Source organism: Otolemur garnettii, unplaced genomic scaffold (genome assembly GCF_000181295.1).
Source record: "Otolemur garnettii isolate 467f Iridium unplaced genomic scaffold, OtoGar3 scaffold00055, whole genome shotgun sequence".
Classification (NCBI taxonomy): Eukaryota; Metazoa; Chordata; class Mammalia; order Primates; family Galagidae; genus Otolemur; species Otolemur garnettii.
The window spans coordinates 5,994,550-6,008,613 of NW_003852450.1; the positions used below are offsets into that span (position 1 = coordinate 5,994,550).

Below are 14,064 nucleotides of genomic sequence, written 5' to 3' on the forward strand. Positions count from 1 at the left end.
GAGCCAGTTAATCAATACTTTAAAGGGCGGGAAAGATGTGGCTCTCAACCATTTGCCTGAATATCTGGAGCTGACATTCATGCAATCCACCCAGAGTCCCCTCACCAGAGCAGGCATAGAAGACCTCCTCACTTCAGTGTATCTTAGCTGCAGGTCGGCCTTTGGTCCTGCTCTTTCCTCCACTAGGCCGTCTGTTGATGCTACTTTTAATCTGCCTTCACCATGATGAGCATGGCAGGAATGGAGGGCGTGAGGTGAGATGGAGGCCAGCTCCCCGACTGGGCATAACAGAAGGACCCGTTCTTGCCTGCAGTGCCCTTGTGGGACCCAGAGCCCACACCCTGGCATGGCACCGGGGAGGTGGGCCAGCAGCCAGGACAGCAGTCCCTAGGAACTACTGGGGTTTGCTTTAGTGCCCTGTCTAGCAGCTGCGGGCTGCCCTTGCTCATATCCTGCAGGAGCCTTAAATGTGAGGCCAAGAGATTTTCTAACGTCCTGCCTTGCCCTCCATCCCCTTCCTTCCCAGACACCTGGATTTCCTTAGCCTCCTGACCTACGATTTTCATGGAGCCTGGCGCCAGACCACAGGACACCACAGCCCTCTGTTCCGAGGCCAGCAGGATGCGAGTCCTGATAGATTCAGCAATGTTGTGAGCACCCGGAAGGAGGGAGGGCCGGGCTGGGGTCTGCAGAGACCTGCCACCTGCCAGTGTTTGCATACCGCCCCCTCTACTCCTCAGCACAGTCCTGCAAAAGTGGGGTTATGGGCCTCATTTCACAGATGAGGAAACTGAAGCCCCAAATCTGTGCAACCTCCATGGAAAGGTGGCCTGCAGGGTGGATGGAGTGAAGGCAGGGGCAGCATGGGGAGAGGCTGGGGCTGAGGAGCTGGGAGTCTAGCCTCAACCTACCATTCACTGGCTGTACGACTACCACCATTTATCTGATTTTTGCATCTGTCGAATAATAATAATCCTTTCCTATGCCTAAGAGGGTTCCCCCCACTCCCCAGTTTTTGGCCAGGGCTGAGTTTGAACTTCTGGCATATGGGGCTGGCGCGCTACTCCTTTGAGCCACAGGCACTGCCCCCTAAGAGGGTTTTTTTGAGAATGAAACTATAAATTCATTTTAAACTGACAGCATCAGTTCCCAGAGGGACGAAGAGTCCCAGAGGCACTGTAGACCTGGGACTTGTCAGGGCAGCGTGTCAGTTGCACAGTCTCTCCCACCTGCACACTGCCAGCCCAGCTAACCGCTTGTCTGTCCCTGCTCCACCCCCACCCAGGACTATGCTGTGGGGTACATGTTGAGGCTGGGGGCTCCTGCCAATAAACTAGTGATGGGCATCCCCACCTTCGGGAAGAGCTTCACTCTGGCCTCTTCTGAGACGGGTGTCAGAGCCCCAATCTCGGGGCCGGGAATACCAGGCCGGTTCACCAAGGAAGCAGGGACCCTCGCCTACTATGAGGTAATGGAGTTGGGGTAAGATTCCCCCAATACCACCAGCAACTCTGGGGAAGGTGACCCCGCCATATCCTTGATTTCTCTCCTTTGGGAACTAGAAGAAAGTGTAGCTGGCCTGTGTTCCCCGAGGAAGAGGAAGGGAGAGGTTAGGCCTTTTGCTGCTAAAAGTCTCCCACAGGTGCAGGCACACAGGTCTGTACCACCAAGCTCCCAGGATAGCCCTCTGAGCCGAGGTCTTCCTTCCAGCTGGGAAAGAGCAATGGCAAGAGGCAGATGTTTTGTCTCAGGCTTGCCTCTTCTGCTCTGTGGCCTAGGGCCCCCATTTTTTAGATCCCTATTTAAATGGAAGAAGCGAACCAGAACCTCTTCTAGAGAGCTCACCTAAGACAGCCACAAATTCTGGGACTTTTGTCTGTTTTACATAAATTTGCATGAAGTCTGCAGCCTGCAAACCCCTGAGAGTGAGGCTATTGAGGCTACCGGGTGAAGCAGGGGCTGAAAGAAGTTTGGGGAGTGGCTCAGCGCCTGTGGCTCAAGCGGCTAAGGTGCCAGCCACATACAACTAAGGTGGCAGGTTCAAATCCCCAGCCCGGGCCCGCCAAACAACAATGACGGCTGCAACCAAAAAATGGCCAGGCGTTGTGGCAGGCGCCTGTAGTCCCAGCTACTTGGGAGGCAGAGGCAGGAGACTCACTTGAGCCCAGGAGTTGGAGGTTGCTGTGACCGTGATGCCACGGCACTCTACCCAGGGGGACAGCTTGAGGCTCTGTCTCAAAATAAATAAATAAATAAATAAAGTTAGTTAAAAAAAAAAAAAAGAAGTTTGGGGAGTGATATCTCCCAGTGACCTGCCAAATCTCAGCATGACTTCTTACACTACCCCTGCCCTACTCTCTGCTCAGATCTGTGACTTCCTCCACGGAGCCACGGTTCACAGACTCCTCGGCCAACAGGTCCCCTATGCCACCAAGGGCAACCAATGGGTGGGATACGATGACCAGGAGAGCGTCAAAACCAAGGTAGGTTTCCCTAAGGCCACACCTCAGGGTAAAGAAAGAGGAGGCCCTGCTCCATGCAGCCAGCTTCCAGCCGGTCCCCTGCACTGAAGGCAGGACTGGCCAGCTGAGTACGGGTCTCAAGCCTGGCCACAGAGCACATTCTGTGTGCCAGGCCTGAGACCCCCATACACACCCTGCCTCTCTGGGTCCTCCTTGCCAGGTGCAGTACCTGAAGAACAGGCAGCTGGCAGGCGCCATGGTGTGGGCCCTGGACCTAGATGACTTCCGGGGCTCTTTCTGTGGCCAGAATCTGCGCTTCCCTCTCACCAATGCCATCAAGGATGCACTTGCTGCGACTTAGCCCTCTGCCCTGCACACAGTGGGGGCCAGCTGGCCAGGAGCCTGCCCTGCTGAGTCCCCAGCTGAGCTTCAGTCCCCCTCCCCTGGGACCTGCGCAGAGGGCCACAGCACTGAGATTTGAGCTCAGCCCTGGTGGACAGGGAGGTGGGTAGGGCTGTGAGACATTGAGCTCCTGGGGACCAGCACAGTGTGAGACACAGGATCAGCAGAGACCTATTGAAATGCTCACAGACCCCAAGCCTAACACTAGGGAACGTCTTCAATTCCCTTCACCCCAGCTCTCCTTATCAGAGGACACCATTTTGGCAAGCTCTACCACCAAGTAGCCAAACATCCTACAAGACACAGTGACCATACTAATTATACTCTCTGCAAAGCCCAACTTGAAACCTTCACTTAGGAACCTAATCATGTCTCCTGCTCTACTTCCCTTTCCTAATTCCACAGCTGCTCAATAAAGTATAAGAGCTTAACACTGCGATGGCAGTTGCTTTGGTCTGTGTGGACCCACAGGATCCATTGGAGGACTCACCTTCCCCATCTCTGCTGGATTCCTTTCCCTGAGGCTTGGAAGCCCTTAGCTTAAGAAAGAGAGGCCACTGTGTCCTCTGCTGGGGCCCACGGAGCCACAGTGGGAGGCCAACACCCATAGATTCAGTTGCCCTGGGTTTGACCCATACACGGCCAATGGCCTTCCAGACATTAAAGTCATGGCCATCCAGACTTCTTAGTTAAATTCCTTGTTGAAAGAAAGATTTTCTGTTTAATCCCAACATTTCATTTCTTGTGACCCATGGAAAGGTGGTGGGAGCTGACCACAGAGCCAGCTTAGAAAGTCCTGAACCTGGGCCTCTTAGGGCCAGAAGGAAAGGCAGATGTCATCTCACTGCCCTCCCTACCTCCCAGCGCTGGAGTCTTTGCAGAGCGCTTGAGAAATGGTTCTATAACCTTCCCTATAATCCAAGTAGGGGGCAGCTCATTCCCTCAGAGGTAGGGCTGAAATCTGTTGGTGGTTCTAGTGCTGAGCTTAGCCTTCTGTCCTGTTCTCCCCTCTCCTCATACTCATCCCTCAACCCCACAAAAGTTCAAAATACCTCTGCTCAAGCCTGCCTGAGACACAAGGTGGTGGGGAGGATGGGGTGGGTGGGCTCAAAAGACCAGCCAGGTTTCCAGCCTTTACAAAGTGGAGGTGGAGATACTCTCACCAGGCTACTGTGGATTTCCAGGGCCCTGGGCATGCCTTTATTCAGAGAGAGTCCAGGTACACACTCCAAAACCGAAGAAAATTGATTTGCAGAGTTCTTGATGTTTGGATTATCAGTGACTTGGGATAATCACAAGTGGCCTGGTTTGTGACGTTGGTTTGCGATAGAGGGAAAGAAATGTCTGAAATCTAAACCAGCTGGAGCTGGGCAGATGCAACTGATCTCAAGGTCATGGCCCTGCTAAAGGCAAAGGAAAATAAGAACTTGGCCAGAGCATGCTAGGGGGGTATACATGGCATTTCACTGCTGGCCAGTGGGACAAAGTAGTTCCCAATCCCTGCCACTGCTTACCCCATCCCTCACAAGGAGTGAAACCCCAGAGCTGTGGACCCTCCTGGGCAATCAACCACTCTCCCCTGAGGCTACCCTTCCCCCAGCCTGGAACAGGCTTTCCAAGGCTGACTCAGGGTCCTTCAGGGTTAGTCACATTCACTTATAGCTGCAGAGTCACAGGCCAAGGATAGAGATCGGGTCTCCAGGACCCGCTCCCTACCCAGCAGGATACTGAGTCACCTGGCTGAGGACATGGGCTCCCAGGCCCTCCACTGCTACTCTCCAGCAAGGACAGCTGAGGTTGAGAGGTGGCCACACTGCTGTGCCCCCTGTCCCCAAGAAGAGAGAGAGCAAGAAGGCTGCTGAGGGCCTTGAATAAATTACATGTTTATTTATTTTTAAATGTTAAGATATATCATACTTGTTATAGAGTGCATAAAATATATTTGTTTAACTTACAAAATTATTATGTAGCAAAAACCTGTGGTGAACGCCTTCTGGAGCCCCTACAACCACACATACCTCTGTCCCTCCAGCCAGAGGCAACCACTATCCTGACTTCCATGGCAGCCTTGGCCTTGCCTTCTTTTATGGCCTTACCTCCTATAGACACACCTTGAAGACAAGAATTTGGTGTTGCCTGTGTTTGAATTTAATGTTTGAATTTCTGTGTGCCTTGCTCCTTTTGCTCACCAATAGGCCTGTGAGATCACGCCTGTTATTGTTCGTAGATGAAGTTGGCTCATTTACGCCATATTTAGCTTTATAGTTGCATAAACACTCCACATGTATTTATTCATCTCACTGTGGAGGGACAGCTGTTTTCCCCCCAGATTTTGGCAATCACAAATAATACTGGTATGAACATTCCCCTCCCATCTCCTGGGCACACACAGGGGTGCTCCCAGGAGTGGACCTGCTGGGTTGTGGGGTGGACACAACCTCCCTTTTACTGGTTCTGTCTGACCTTTTCCAAAATGGCAGCTGCAATCCATAGTCCCACCAGCAGCAAAAGTCCTAACTGCTCCCCCTCCTCTCTGACACATGGTATTTTCTATCTTTTAAATTATTGACAGTCTTGGTATTACTGAATGAATGAATTAATGACTAGAGATCTGATCACACCCAACTCATTTCACACCCTGGGAATGCTCATGCCCACACTCTGCTTTGAAGGGTGTGGAAGTTTCTAAGTGTTGTCTTCCAACAGGATCTCTTCTACATCTTTCTAACTGTATTCCACCCCCGAGGGTTCCCTGTGATAGACGAAAACCCGAGGCCCAGAGCAGGCAGTGGGAGACCAGGTCCTCAGCAGCCTCCCCGACAGAGTCAGGAACTAGGGGGCCCATTGCTGGAGGACTTTCCTCTGGCTGGCCCCATCTTGGACACCTCAGTTCTCTCCTTCTTTGGGTCCTGAACCTCATACCACATAGGTAAGACTCCCTAGGGACTGTGAAGGCCAGGGGAGAGCTGGGTGTGCTTATGGTAAAGGTTGTTCCAGGCTGTCTGGGTCCCAGCACCCTCTAAGAAGCTCTGGGCACAAGTGGCTCTGTAGAGGACTGAGCTCAGTCTCCAGAAAGAAGCTTTTTTTGCCATCGCTCTGATGCCTGGCATGTCCATCTCACCCATCTGTGCACTCCCGCTGTCTGGGCACTGGCACCTTAGCTGTTGAGGCCCATCAGAGTGATGGACAAGGTACTGAGCTCCTCAAGGGGCCTGTAGTCCCTCCCCCAGAGCTATTCCTGGCCTGGATGCCTCCCCACCCCCAGTCCCCAGCTTGACCTGACCCCACAGCTGGGAATCATTTGCTGGGGGTGGGGCAGCCCTGACTATATAAGCCTGGACCTAGGTGTCCCAGGCACCCTGAAGGTCCAGCCCCTTAACTGCTGACCCCTGCCACTCCAGCTTGATCCCCAGCCAGTCCAACAGTGATGGAAAAAACCACTTCCGAGGCCTCTGCCTGTGGTCCAGAGGAGACCGCGTCTGAATCTGCCAATGTGCCCGCCACAGAGCCTCCTGGAGAAGTGGCAGCATCAGAGTCCCCAGGGGAAGAGCAGACTCCCAAGCCACAGGAGCCTGCCTCTCAGGCCCCTGCAGCCCCTGTAGCTGCTAAGCCTGTACCCACAAGTGAAGGTGACCAGAGGTGGGGCAGGTGGAGGGGGAGGCAGGCATGTGGGGGGTAGGGGGAAGCTCTTGGCCATGAACCTCTTCGTCTTGCCCTGGCTTCTCCTCAGACATCCCCAGTGCCCCACTGATGCTGACCCTGGAGGACGTGACCCACAGCTCTGTGACTGTGAGCTGGGAGCCCCCTGAGAGGCTAGGGAGGCTGAGCCTCCAGGGCTATGTGTTGGAGCTCTGCCGAGAGGGAGGTGAGTGCTGAGCTAAGTCCTGTGTGCCCAGGAATGGGGGCATGGAGGTCAGCAGGGACAAGTGCCCAGATCCTGCAGTCGATCAGTCTGGGTCAGATAGAGAGGTAGGGACTGCAAGTAGTGCTCTCCTCAACCCTGCACTTCTTGCAGCAGGATACCTCTGAAGGCAGGGGAATCCTTCCTCCTCCTTATTCTCAGCTCCAAGGAGCCTCTGGGTAACAGAAGAGGTGGAGGACAAAGGGCACTGCTCTGATGAGAGGGAGGGAGGTGCTAAGTCTCAGAGAACCTTGCTCAGAGAGGGTGACACAGGATGGAGAGGGGGTGTTCGAGTAAAAGACAATGAGGAGAGAAAGGGAATGGGGTGCTTTGGCCACATCCACTGTCCCCTCCATAGCCCAAGTTCAGCCTGGCCTCTACCTCTGCCCTACCTTGCTATGTGACTTTGCAATACGTACAACCCTCTCTGAGCTTTGGCAGCCCCAAATCTGAGCACAATTTCAGGGCTCTAACATCAGGTGCCTTTAATACCATTTGACAAGAAGTCAGGGAAGGGGAACACGGAGGAAATAAAGCCCGGAGAGGGAGGTCAGCTTCCCCAGATCACCAGCAGGAAGGTAGGCACCATAGAGAGGGGTACCCATGGCCACATTGCCACAACCTCACACTCTCTCCATTCCCGCTTAGCCTCAGAATGGGTGCCTGTGAACGCCCGGCCCATGATGGTGACCCAGCAGACTGTGCGGAACCTGGCTCTGGGAGACAAGTTCCTCCTGCGTGTGTCGGCAGTGAGCTCCGCAGGGGCCAGCCCACCAGCCGTGCTGGAACAGCCTGTCCACATCCAAGAGACTGTTGGTAAAGCCCCTGCTGGCCTTCGGTTCTTCCCAGGCACTGTGTCTAATGGAGAAATTGAGACCAGTGGGCAAAGGAAACTGGGGGGTCATTTCCCCTATCCCACACTCACATGCACAAGCCACATGCTGTCACCACCTTGCCTTAAGAAAGTTCCAGGTTCCTCAGCAGCAACGGGCCTCTGGAGATCAAAGAAGCCATTTCCCTGAGTGATCCATCCCCTAAACATTGGGGAACAGGCTTCTTGACACCCAGAAATGAAAGCTCAAGAAGCCTGGGTCACCTTCCTCAGGTTTTTCTTCTTATCTCATCTTAATCCCTCTAGTGGGTACGGAAGTTCATTTTCTGCTCATTTCTTAGGGCTGGAGTTCCAGATCCCCCCAAAAGTTCTGGAACAGAGAGAAGGCCCTGCTTGCCCTTTTTTCTACCATGGCCCTAGTGGGAACAAAAGGAGGGCCTGCAAAAGGCCCATGAAGACTTCTCCATCCCAAGGGCAGTGCCTCACTGGGGACCTGGAGGCCAGCTGCTGTCCCCATTGCTAATATTTCTATTTGCAGGTTGCATTAACCTCAATCCTCTCCTCACTCCTCTCCCAGACCTGATCAAGTTTCAGTCTGTTAATGGCAATGAGTCATTTGGTCTGATCTGAGGTCTCTCGGGACAGCACAGTGCCCCAGGGCGAGGAGAGACATAGGCAAGCAGGTGGCCTGATGCCTTCTCTACCTTCCTTCTTGTTCCTCCACCAGGGGATGGACAGTTCCTGGCAGAGGCTTGGACAGAACTCCACAGTTCTAAACAAGACCTCCAGAAGGAGAGGGTATCCAGTGGAGATTAAGTTGAGATTCAGGAGATACTCAACTCTGAGGCCTGAAAGACACGAGAACCATGGGGCTGGGGTTAGGGAACTGAAAATCGTAGACTATTATGGCTGGTCCAAGCCAGCCAAGCATATCCCAGGAATTTCCTCGAGGTCACCCAGCTTTTTAGTAGCAGTTCCAGTCTGATGCCCACACAGGACTGTTCACACCCCACACCCCACCCATGCATTACAAGCATCTTCTCTGGTGGTACCCCAAACCCAAGGACAGCCCCAGCTTTGGGGTATGGGTAAAACTGGCCCCACCTGGTAGCTGCAGTATGGACCTATTAACTCTAGCCTGGAGGTGCTAGGAAGACCTCCTGGTTGGTAAGGTCCTGAACCTTTCCCCAGAGACCCAGGGAGTTGGACTCTGAGAGGCCCCTCAAGGCCCAGTCTTGAAGGAGCCAGCCAGACTCAGCACCCACTTCTCCATGAAATTCCTCTGGTAGGGGAGAAGGGGATTTCCTGGAGAGAAGAGGGGGAGGAGGCCATGAACAAGTGGGGAACAGCCAGGCTTGCTGTGAGCAGGGCAGGGTAGGGCCTGTCCAGGATCCTTGGCTGCTCAGCTGTCCCTCCTCAGCCACCTGGAGCTGCCAAGCATTCCTGGCCCCCTGCAGCTGTCCCTAGAGCATTCCATACCCGAATGCCAGAGCCAAGTGCCTGCTCAGCTAATCCTTGGAGACACAGTGTTCCTTCTCCCTGTCTCGTCCTCCTCTGCCCTGAATGCCACCAACCAGCTGCTGCCACCTGTTTGCTACTGAGGAGTCTCAGTCCTGTCCCCAGCATCCACCCAAGGGATGGGACAGCAGCCACAGCAGCTTCCCTTGGAATGGCCATGGCTTCAGTGGTTGCACCTAATTAGCTGATGGTCAGAAGGTGGCTCCCTGGCACCTTCAGGGGCTGAATAGGATTTCAGGAAAGATTGCCCAACTGTGAGATGAACTGATTGTAGGAGGGTGACAGAGGAAGAAGGGGGTATGCCTGCCCTGGCCTCATTTAGGAAGGGAAAGATCCTAATTCTCTCAATAGGTCCTTGAGACAGAGGAAGGAACATTCATAAGGGCTTCTCTGAAAGACCTGGGTTGATGGTGGGGCACTGGGTTAGCAGCAAGACAGCTCTGTGGCCCTTCCTAGTACAGGCGACAGGTGCAGCACCTGCTGCCCACCAGGGGGAGACGGAGAGTCAGCCGGGGCCCATCTGGGGCTTGGGAATGAATGCCTGGGCTGCGGGGCAAATCCCAGGCTGGCAGTGCTGAGGTGCCAAGGGAGTGCCTGAGATGCTTACCAGTTCACACCATAGTGGCCCTGACCCCAAGGGCCTTAAGGGATTTAGGCTCCTAGACCTGGCATGTGAGAGCTTCACCCCTCCCTCCTACAGGCAGCCAGAGCACACTCAGGAGTGCTCCTGCCCAGCCAGCAGCCCACACTAGCCATTCCTACCCCTGCCTAGGAAGCCTGCAACCAACTACCTGCTGCTGTGCTAAGGCTAGATTCTTCCTCTGTTACAGAGGCCCCCAAGATCCGTGTCCCCCGCCACCTTCGTCAGACCTACGTCCGCCAGGTGGGAGAGGCAGTCAACCTACAAATCCCCTTCCAGGTGGGTATGCCTCCTCCGAGGTAAGTGCCTGGGTGGAAACCAGGCCCCCATCTGAGGTACATCAGGGTCCCCCAGGGTTCTGGCTGGGACTCACTAAGATGGCCTCATCCTCCCCCAATTGTGCACATGATGGTTTCAAGTCTCCAGTCTGCAGACAGCCAGGTGGACACCCCATACAGGCTGGATAGTGAGGGGATGTAGCCCTGGGCGGCATCTGTGGCCCCAGCTGCTGTGCCTCCTGAGAGGGGTCGGAGGGGCAGGCTTGAGAGAGCCCTGGAATCAGGCGGGTGTAGGGTGCCAGCACCTCCCTGCACTCATCCTGAGGGTTCCTCCCTGTCAGGGGAAACCCAAGCCTCAGGCCTCATGGACCCACAATGGCCACGCCCTGGACAGCCAGCGGGTGAGCGTGCGCACCGGGGACCACGACTCCATCCTCTTCATCCGCTCTGCCCAGCGCTCTGACTCGGGTCGCTACGAGCTCACTGTGCAGCTGGAAGGCTTGGAGGCCAAGGCAGCCATTGACATTCTGGTGATTGGTATGGGCCAGGGCTAACTCACCAGGGACCCAGAGACCCCTGCCTCCTACCCCAGAGCTGATGGCTGCCAGGAGCAGCCCAAGGGAGTGTGGAAGGAACCAAATCTTGGGTGTGGGGACTTTGCAACAAGCCTGGCCCTCACACTTTGGTCCTGCAGAGAAACCTGGAGCCCCCAGCAGCATCAGGCTCCTGGACGTGTGGGGCTGCAATGCTGCCCTAGAGTGGACACCTCCCAAGGACACAGGCAACACGGAGCTCCTGGGCTACACGGTGCAGAAGGCGGACAAAAAGACAGGGGTGAGGCCAACTGGGGAAGAGTGGGGCTGGAATGGGAAGCTGCTGAGGTGTCTGGGAAGGCCTGGCCCACTTAGAGTCTGGGGACCAGGCTCCAGTCTGTCACTAGCCTGACATCCTAATGGCCCTCAGCAAGACTCTTTCCCTCTCTGGACCTCAGTTTCCTCCTGGAGACTGCAAGGAGAGCTAGACTGGGCCCTCTGAGGACTTTCAAGCTCTGGAGACAGGTTGCTCAAATCTTAATGTCCACCATGTGGGGACCTTGCTGAGATTCAGATTCTGATTCAATAGGTCCAATGTGGGGGCTGAGATCTCCCATTTCTATGAAGTTTCCAGGTGATGCTAAGGTTGCCCATCTATGGACCATTCATTGAGTAGGAAGGCTTTAGAATTCTCTGAGGACCCCACAGGGGTCACCTGAGTGACCCATGGGCCCCTTCTCCAATTCAAAGTCCCTTGGGTGCAAAGCTGGGGGGTTTGGCCTCCCAGGGTTTGGAGCACAAAATGAGCCCCCCTGAGGAAGGGGTGATAGGGTAAGCAGGGAGGGTGAGCACAGGGGCAAGAGTGACCAGCCAGGGCCCCCGCAGCAATGGTTCACAGTACTGGAACGCTACCACTCGACCACCTGCACCATCTCCGACCTCATTATCGGCAACTCGTACTCCTTCCGGGTCTTCTCAGAAAACCTGTGTGGACTCAGTGCCTCAGCTGCCGTCACCAAGGAGCTCGCCCGTATCCAGAAGGCAGGTGGGTTTGGGCCCAGGATGGGAACCGAGCCAGGGCTAGCCAAGCTGACTCTTACCCCATCCCCATCTCTTCCTGGATGCCTCTGCCTCCCTCTCTCTGTGCTTGTGCTCCTACATCTGCCCTGGGAACCTTTTCTGCCCTCTCACCCCACAGCTGTCCCACACATGCACACACACCCTGACACAGAGTGGCTGTAAAGCAGTGGACATGGTTGATTGATTTTAACAACCACATCACAGCAAACTGGTGCAGATGAAAGGGCCCACTAGGGAGGCTGTGCACTTATTCTAAAGATGTGTGTGGCTGCCAACATCACAGCAGTCACCGGGTCTCAGGGCCCCAAGGGAACTACTCTGAAAGGCGACATGCACGTGAATAAGTTGCTCCCAGTGAAAGAACAAGCCTCTCCACCATAAGACACACACAAGAGAGATATAGGTGTTTAACATCTCCACAAGGCACCTGACCCTCTTGCATCGAATGTTAAATTCCAGGTCCTTGTCCCTGTCATCCTACATGCGCCAAGGTATGTAGGATCCATCCAACCCAAAGTCTGTGTGGGCTCCGGAAGGAACATTCTTTTTAACACCAGCCTAAGCTGCATAGAATTAGAAAGAAATTTTTGTTTAAAAAAGGAAAGCCGGTCAGATCTCCAAAGACAAACACAAATGAAATGTGATGTCTCTGAGTTGCTAGGCTCCACCTTCTGCCAAGATCATCTCATCTGTCTGGTTTTCCTGCCTGCTCCTCTCTCTGATCACTGCCCCAACCCACCAGCCACGGCCTCGGCTTCCTCTGCCTTTGAGACGTTCTATCTCTAAGTTCCTGCAAATAGGCCACAACTTGTTCCCACGAATCCTCGATAAGTCAGTCCTAAGAAGTCTCCTTCATTCCTCAGATTCACCACACTTTCTCCCCTGAACCCAGATATTGCTGCCAAACCTAAAGGGTTTATTGAGAGAGACTTCTTGGAAGCCCCCTCGTTCACCCAGCCCCTGGCTGACCACACATCCACCCCTGGCTACAGCACTCAGCTGTTCTGCAGTGTCCGAGCATCACCCAAGGTGAGGGCCAGCTGTGCAGGGGCTGATGGGGCCTTTGGGGGGCAGCAGAGCTGAGGGATCCTCCAGGCATTCTCACCTAAGCCTGAGGATGGCCTCAGCCTGCCTCATCCCAGCCCACACCCATCCCAGCCCACACCCATCCCAGCTTTCCTCTGACTGTGCCTCCAGCCCAAGATCATCTGGATGAAAAACAACATGGAGATCCAGGGCAATCCCCGATACCGCACCCTCTCTGATCAAGGCATCTGCACCCTGGAGATCCGGAAACCCAGCTCCTTTGATTCCGGTGTCTACACCTGCAAAGCTGTCAATGTGCTGGGGGAGGCATCTGTGGACTGCCGGCTGGAAGTCAAAGGTGAGAGCTTGAGAAGGGTCATTCCTTAGGGACCCACTCATGGGTGGGAGAGCAGGAGAATCCACCTTGTTGGAGCTGGACTAGAGGTAGCTGAGAGCTGAAAATCAAGGCAGGAGTGGAGAGGCAGTGAAAACTGAGGTCGGGCTGTGGGAGTGGCTTTCAAGTAGGAGGGTGGCCCAGCGTGTGGACTGCATGTAACCATGAGCCTCTCTCTGTACCATCCCTCCCCAAGTTCTAACCTGCAAGATCTCTTCCAGCCTCAGCCACTCACTGACAAGCCACGGAGGATGCTGGGATGAGGAGACTACAGGTAAACAGGCAGACCTACTCCCTATGCTACCTCTAAGGGCACACAGAAGCAGAGAGGAGGCTGGGAGCAGGGGGGTGGTGAGAGGGGACGGCAGCAGTCAGCTCTGGGTACCAATGTGCAGTCCCAGGCAACCAGCATGCATATGCTGAGACGGGCAGTGATGCCACAGGGCCGGGCTGTGCTGTTGGGGCCTGGAGGGAGATGAATCAGTGGATGGTCACAGAATAGAAGTCTAGTCCTGGCTCTGAGTGACCTTAGGCGAGGGCATTCTCGTTAGACATGTTCTCTCATCAAAAAAGTGGGGACAGCAACCCCTGCCCTGCCTTCCCTCCCTCGTGGTTTTGAGACTCTGCCTAAGTAGAGGGGTATTGACCAGAACTATAGTGAGCAGGGCTCAGACCTGGGCATTGGGCCCAAGGGAGGGGGCCTACTAAGGGAAGAGGGTGCCACTTCCCCTGCCCCTCCACACCTTTCTGGCACACTGAGCTCTACCTCACACCAGAGGCTCACAAAGCATGTTCTCTGGCAGGTGCTGCAGGCCTGAGGGCTCAGGTGACCCAGGCCCAGAATCAAACTCTACAGATGCCCAAGACTCCCATTTCCATAGCAACGGCTGATGGAACTGGCCCTGGTGCCTGCTGACTTCCCGCCCCCAAAGGCTGGAGTCCAGAACTCAAGAGTGGGCCTGGCAGGTCCCAGCCACACTTCTTGGGCTCCAGGGGGC

At 54.7% G+C, this 14,064-nt stretch overlaps 2 protein-coding genes across 2 annotated transcripts in view; both read left to right on the top strand.

Moving 5' to 3' along the window:
- CHI3L1 (chitinase 3 like 1) overlaps positions 1–3,300 on the top strand; it is an 8,380-nt gene extending 5,080 nt beyond the window's left edge. The window contains exons 7-10 of the mRNA XM_003792339.2: positions 527–650; positions 1,286–1,468; positions 2,367–2,483; positions 2,683–3,300. Coding sequence (XP_003792387.1) covers positions 527–650; positions 1,286–1,468; positions 2,367–2,483; positions 2,683–2,823 — 565 coding nt within the window. The 3' untranslated portion in view covers positions 2,824–3,300. The remainder of the gene's footprint in view (positions 1–526; positions 651–1,285; positions 1,469–2,366; positions 2,484–2,682) is intronic.
- Positions 3,301–6,234: 2,934 nt separating this feature from the next.
- Positions 6,235–13,333, top strand: MYBPH (myosin binding protein H). The gene is made up of 10 exons (XM_003792256.3): positions 6,235–6,493; positions 6,595–6,729; positions 7,414–7,581; positions 9,946–10,034; positions 10,375–10,570; positions 10,728–10,867; positions 11,452–11,611; positions 12,539–12,675; positions 12,844–13,030; positions 13,288–13,333. The coding sequence occupies exons 1-10, from the start codon at positions 6,292–6,294 to the stop codon at positions 13,302–13,304; spliced, it is 1,431 nt and encodes a 476-aa protein (XP_003792304.1). The 5' UTR covers positions 6,235–6,291; the 3' UTR covers positions 13,305–13,333.
- Positions 13,334–14,064: the final 731 nt, after the last annotated feature.

What these genes read in the sequence shown, in the direction of transcription:
- MYBPH (XM_003792256.3), top strand. Translation starts at nt 6,292, where the DNA reads ATGGAAAAAACCACTTCCGAGGCCTCTGCCTGTGGTCCAGAGGAGACC. An exon ending in GCCTGTACCCACAAGTGAAG is followed by an intron (nt 6,494 to 6,594) that starts GTGACCAGAGGT and finishes GCTTCTCCTCAG; the next exon opens with ACATCCCCAGTGCCCCACTG. An exon ending in ACCTACAAATCCCCTTCCAG is followed by an intron (nt 10,035 to 10,374) that starts GTGGGTATGCCT and finishes CCTCCCTGTCAG; the next exon opens with GGGAAACCCAAGCCTCAGGC.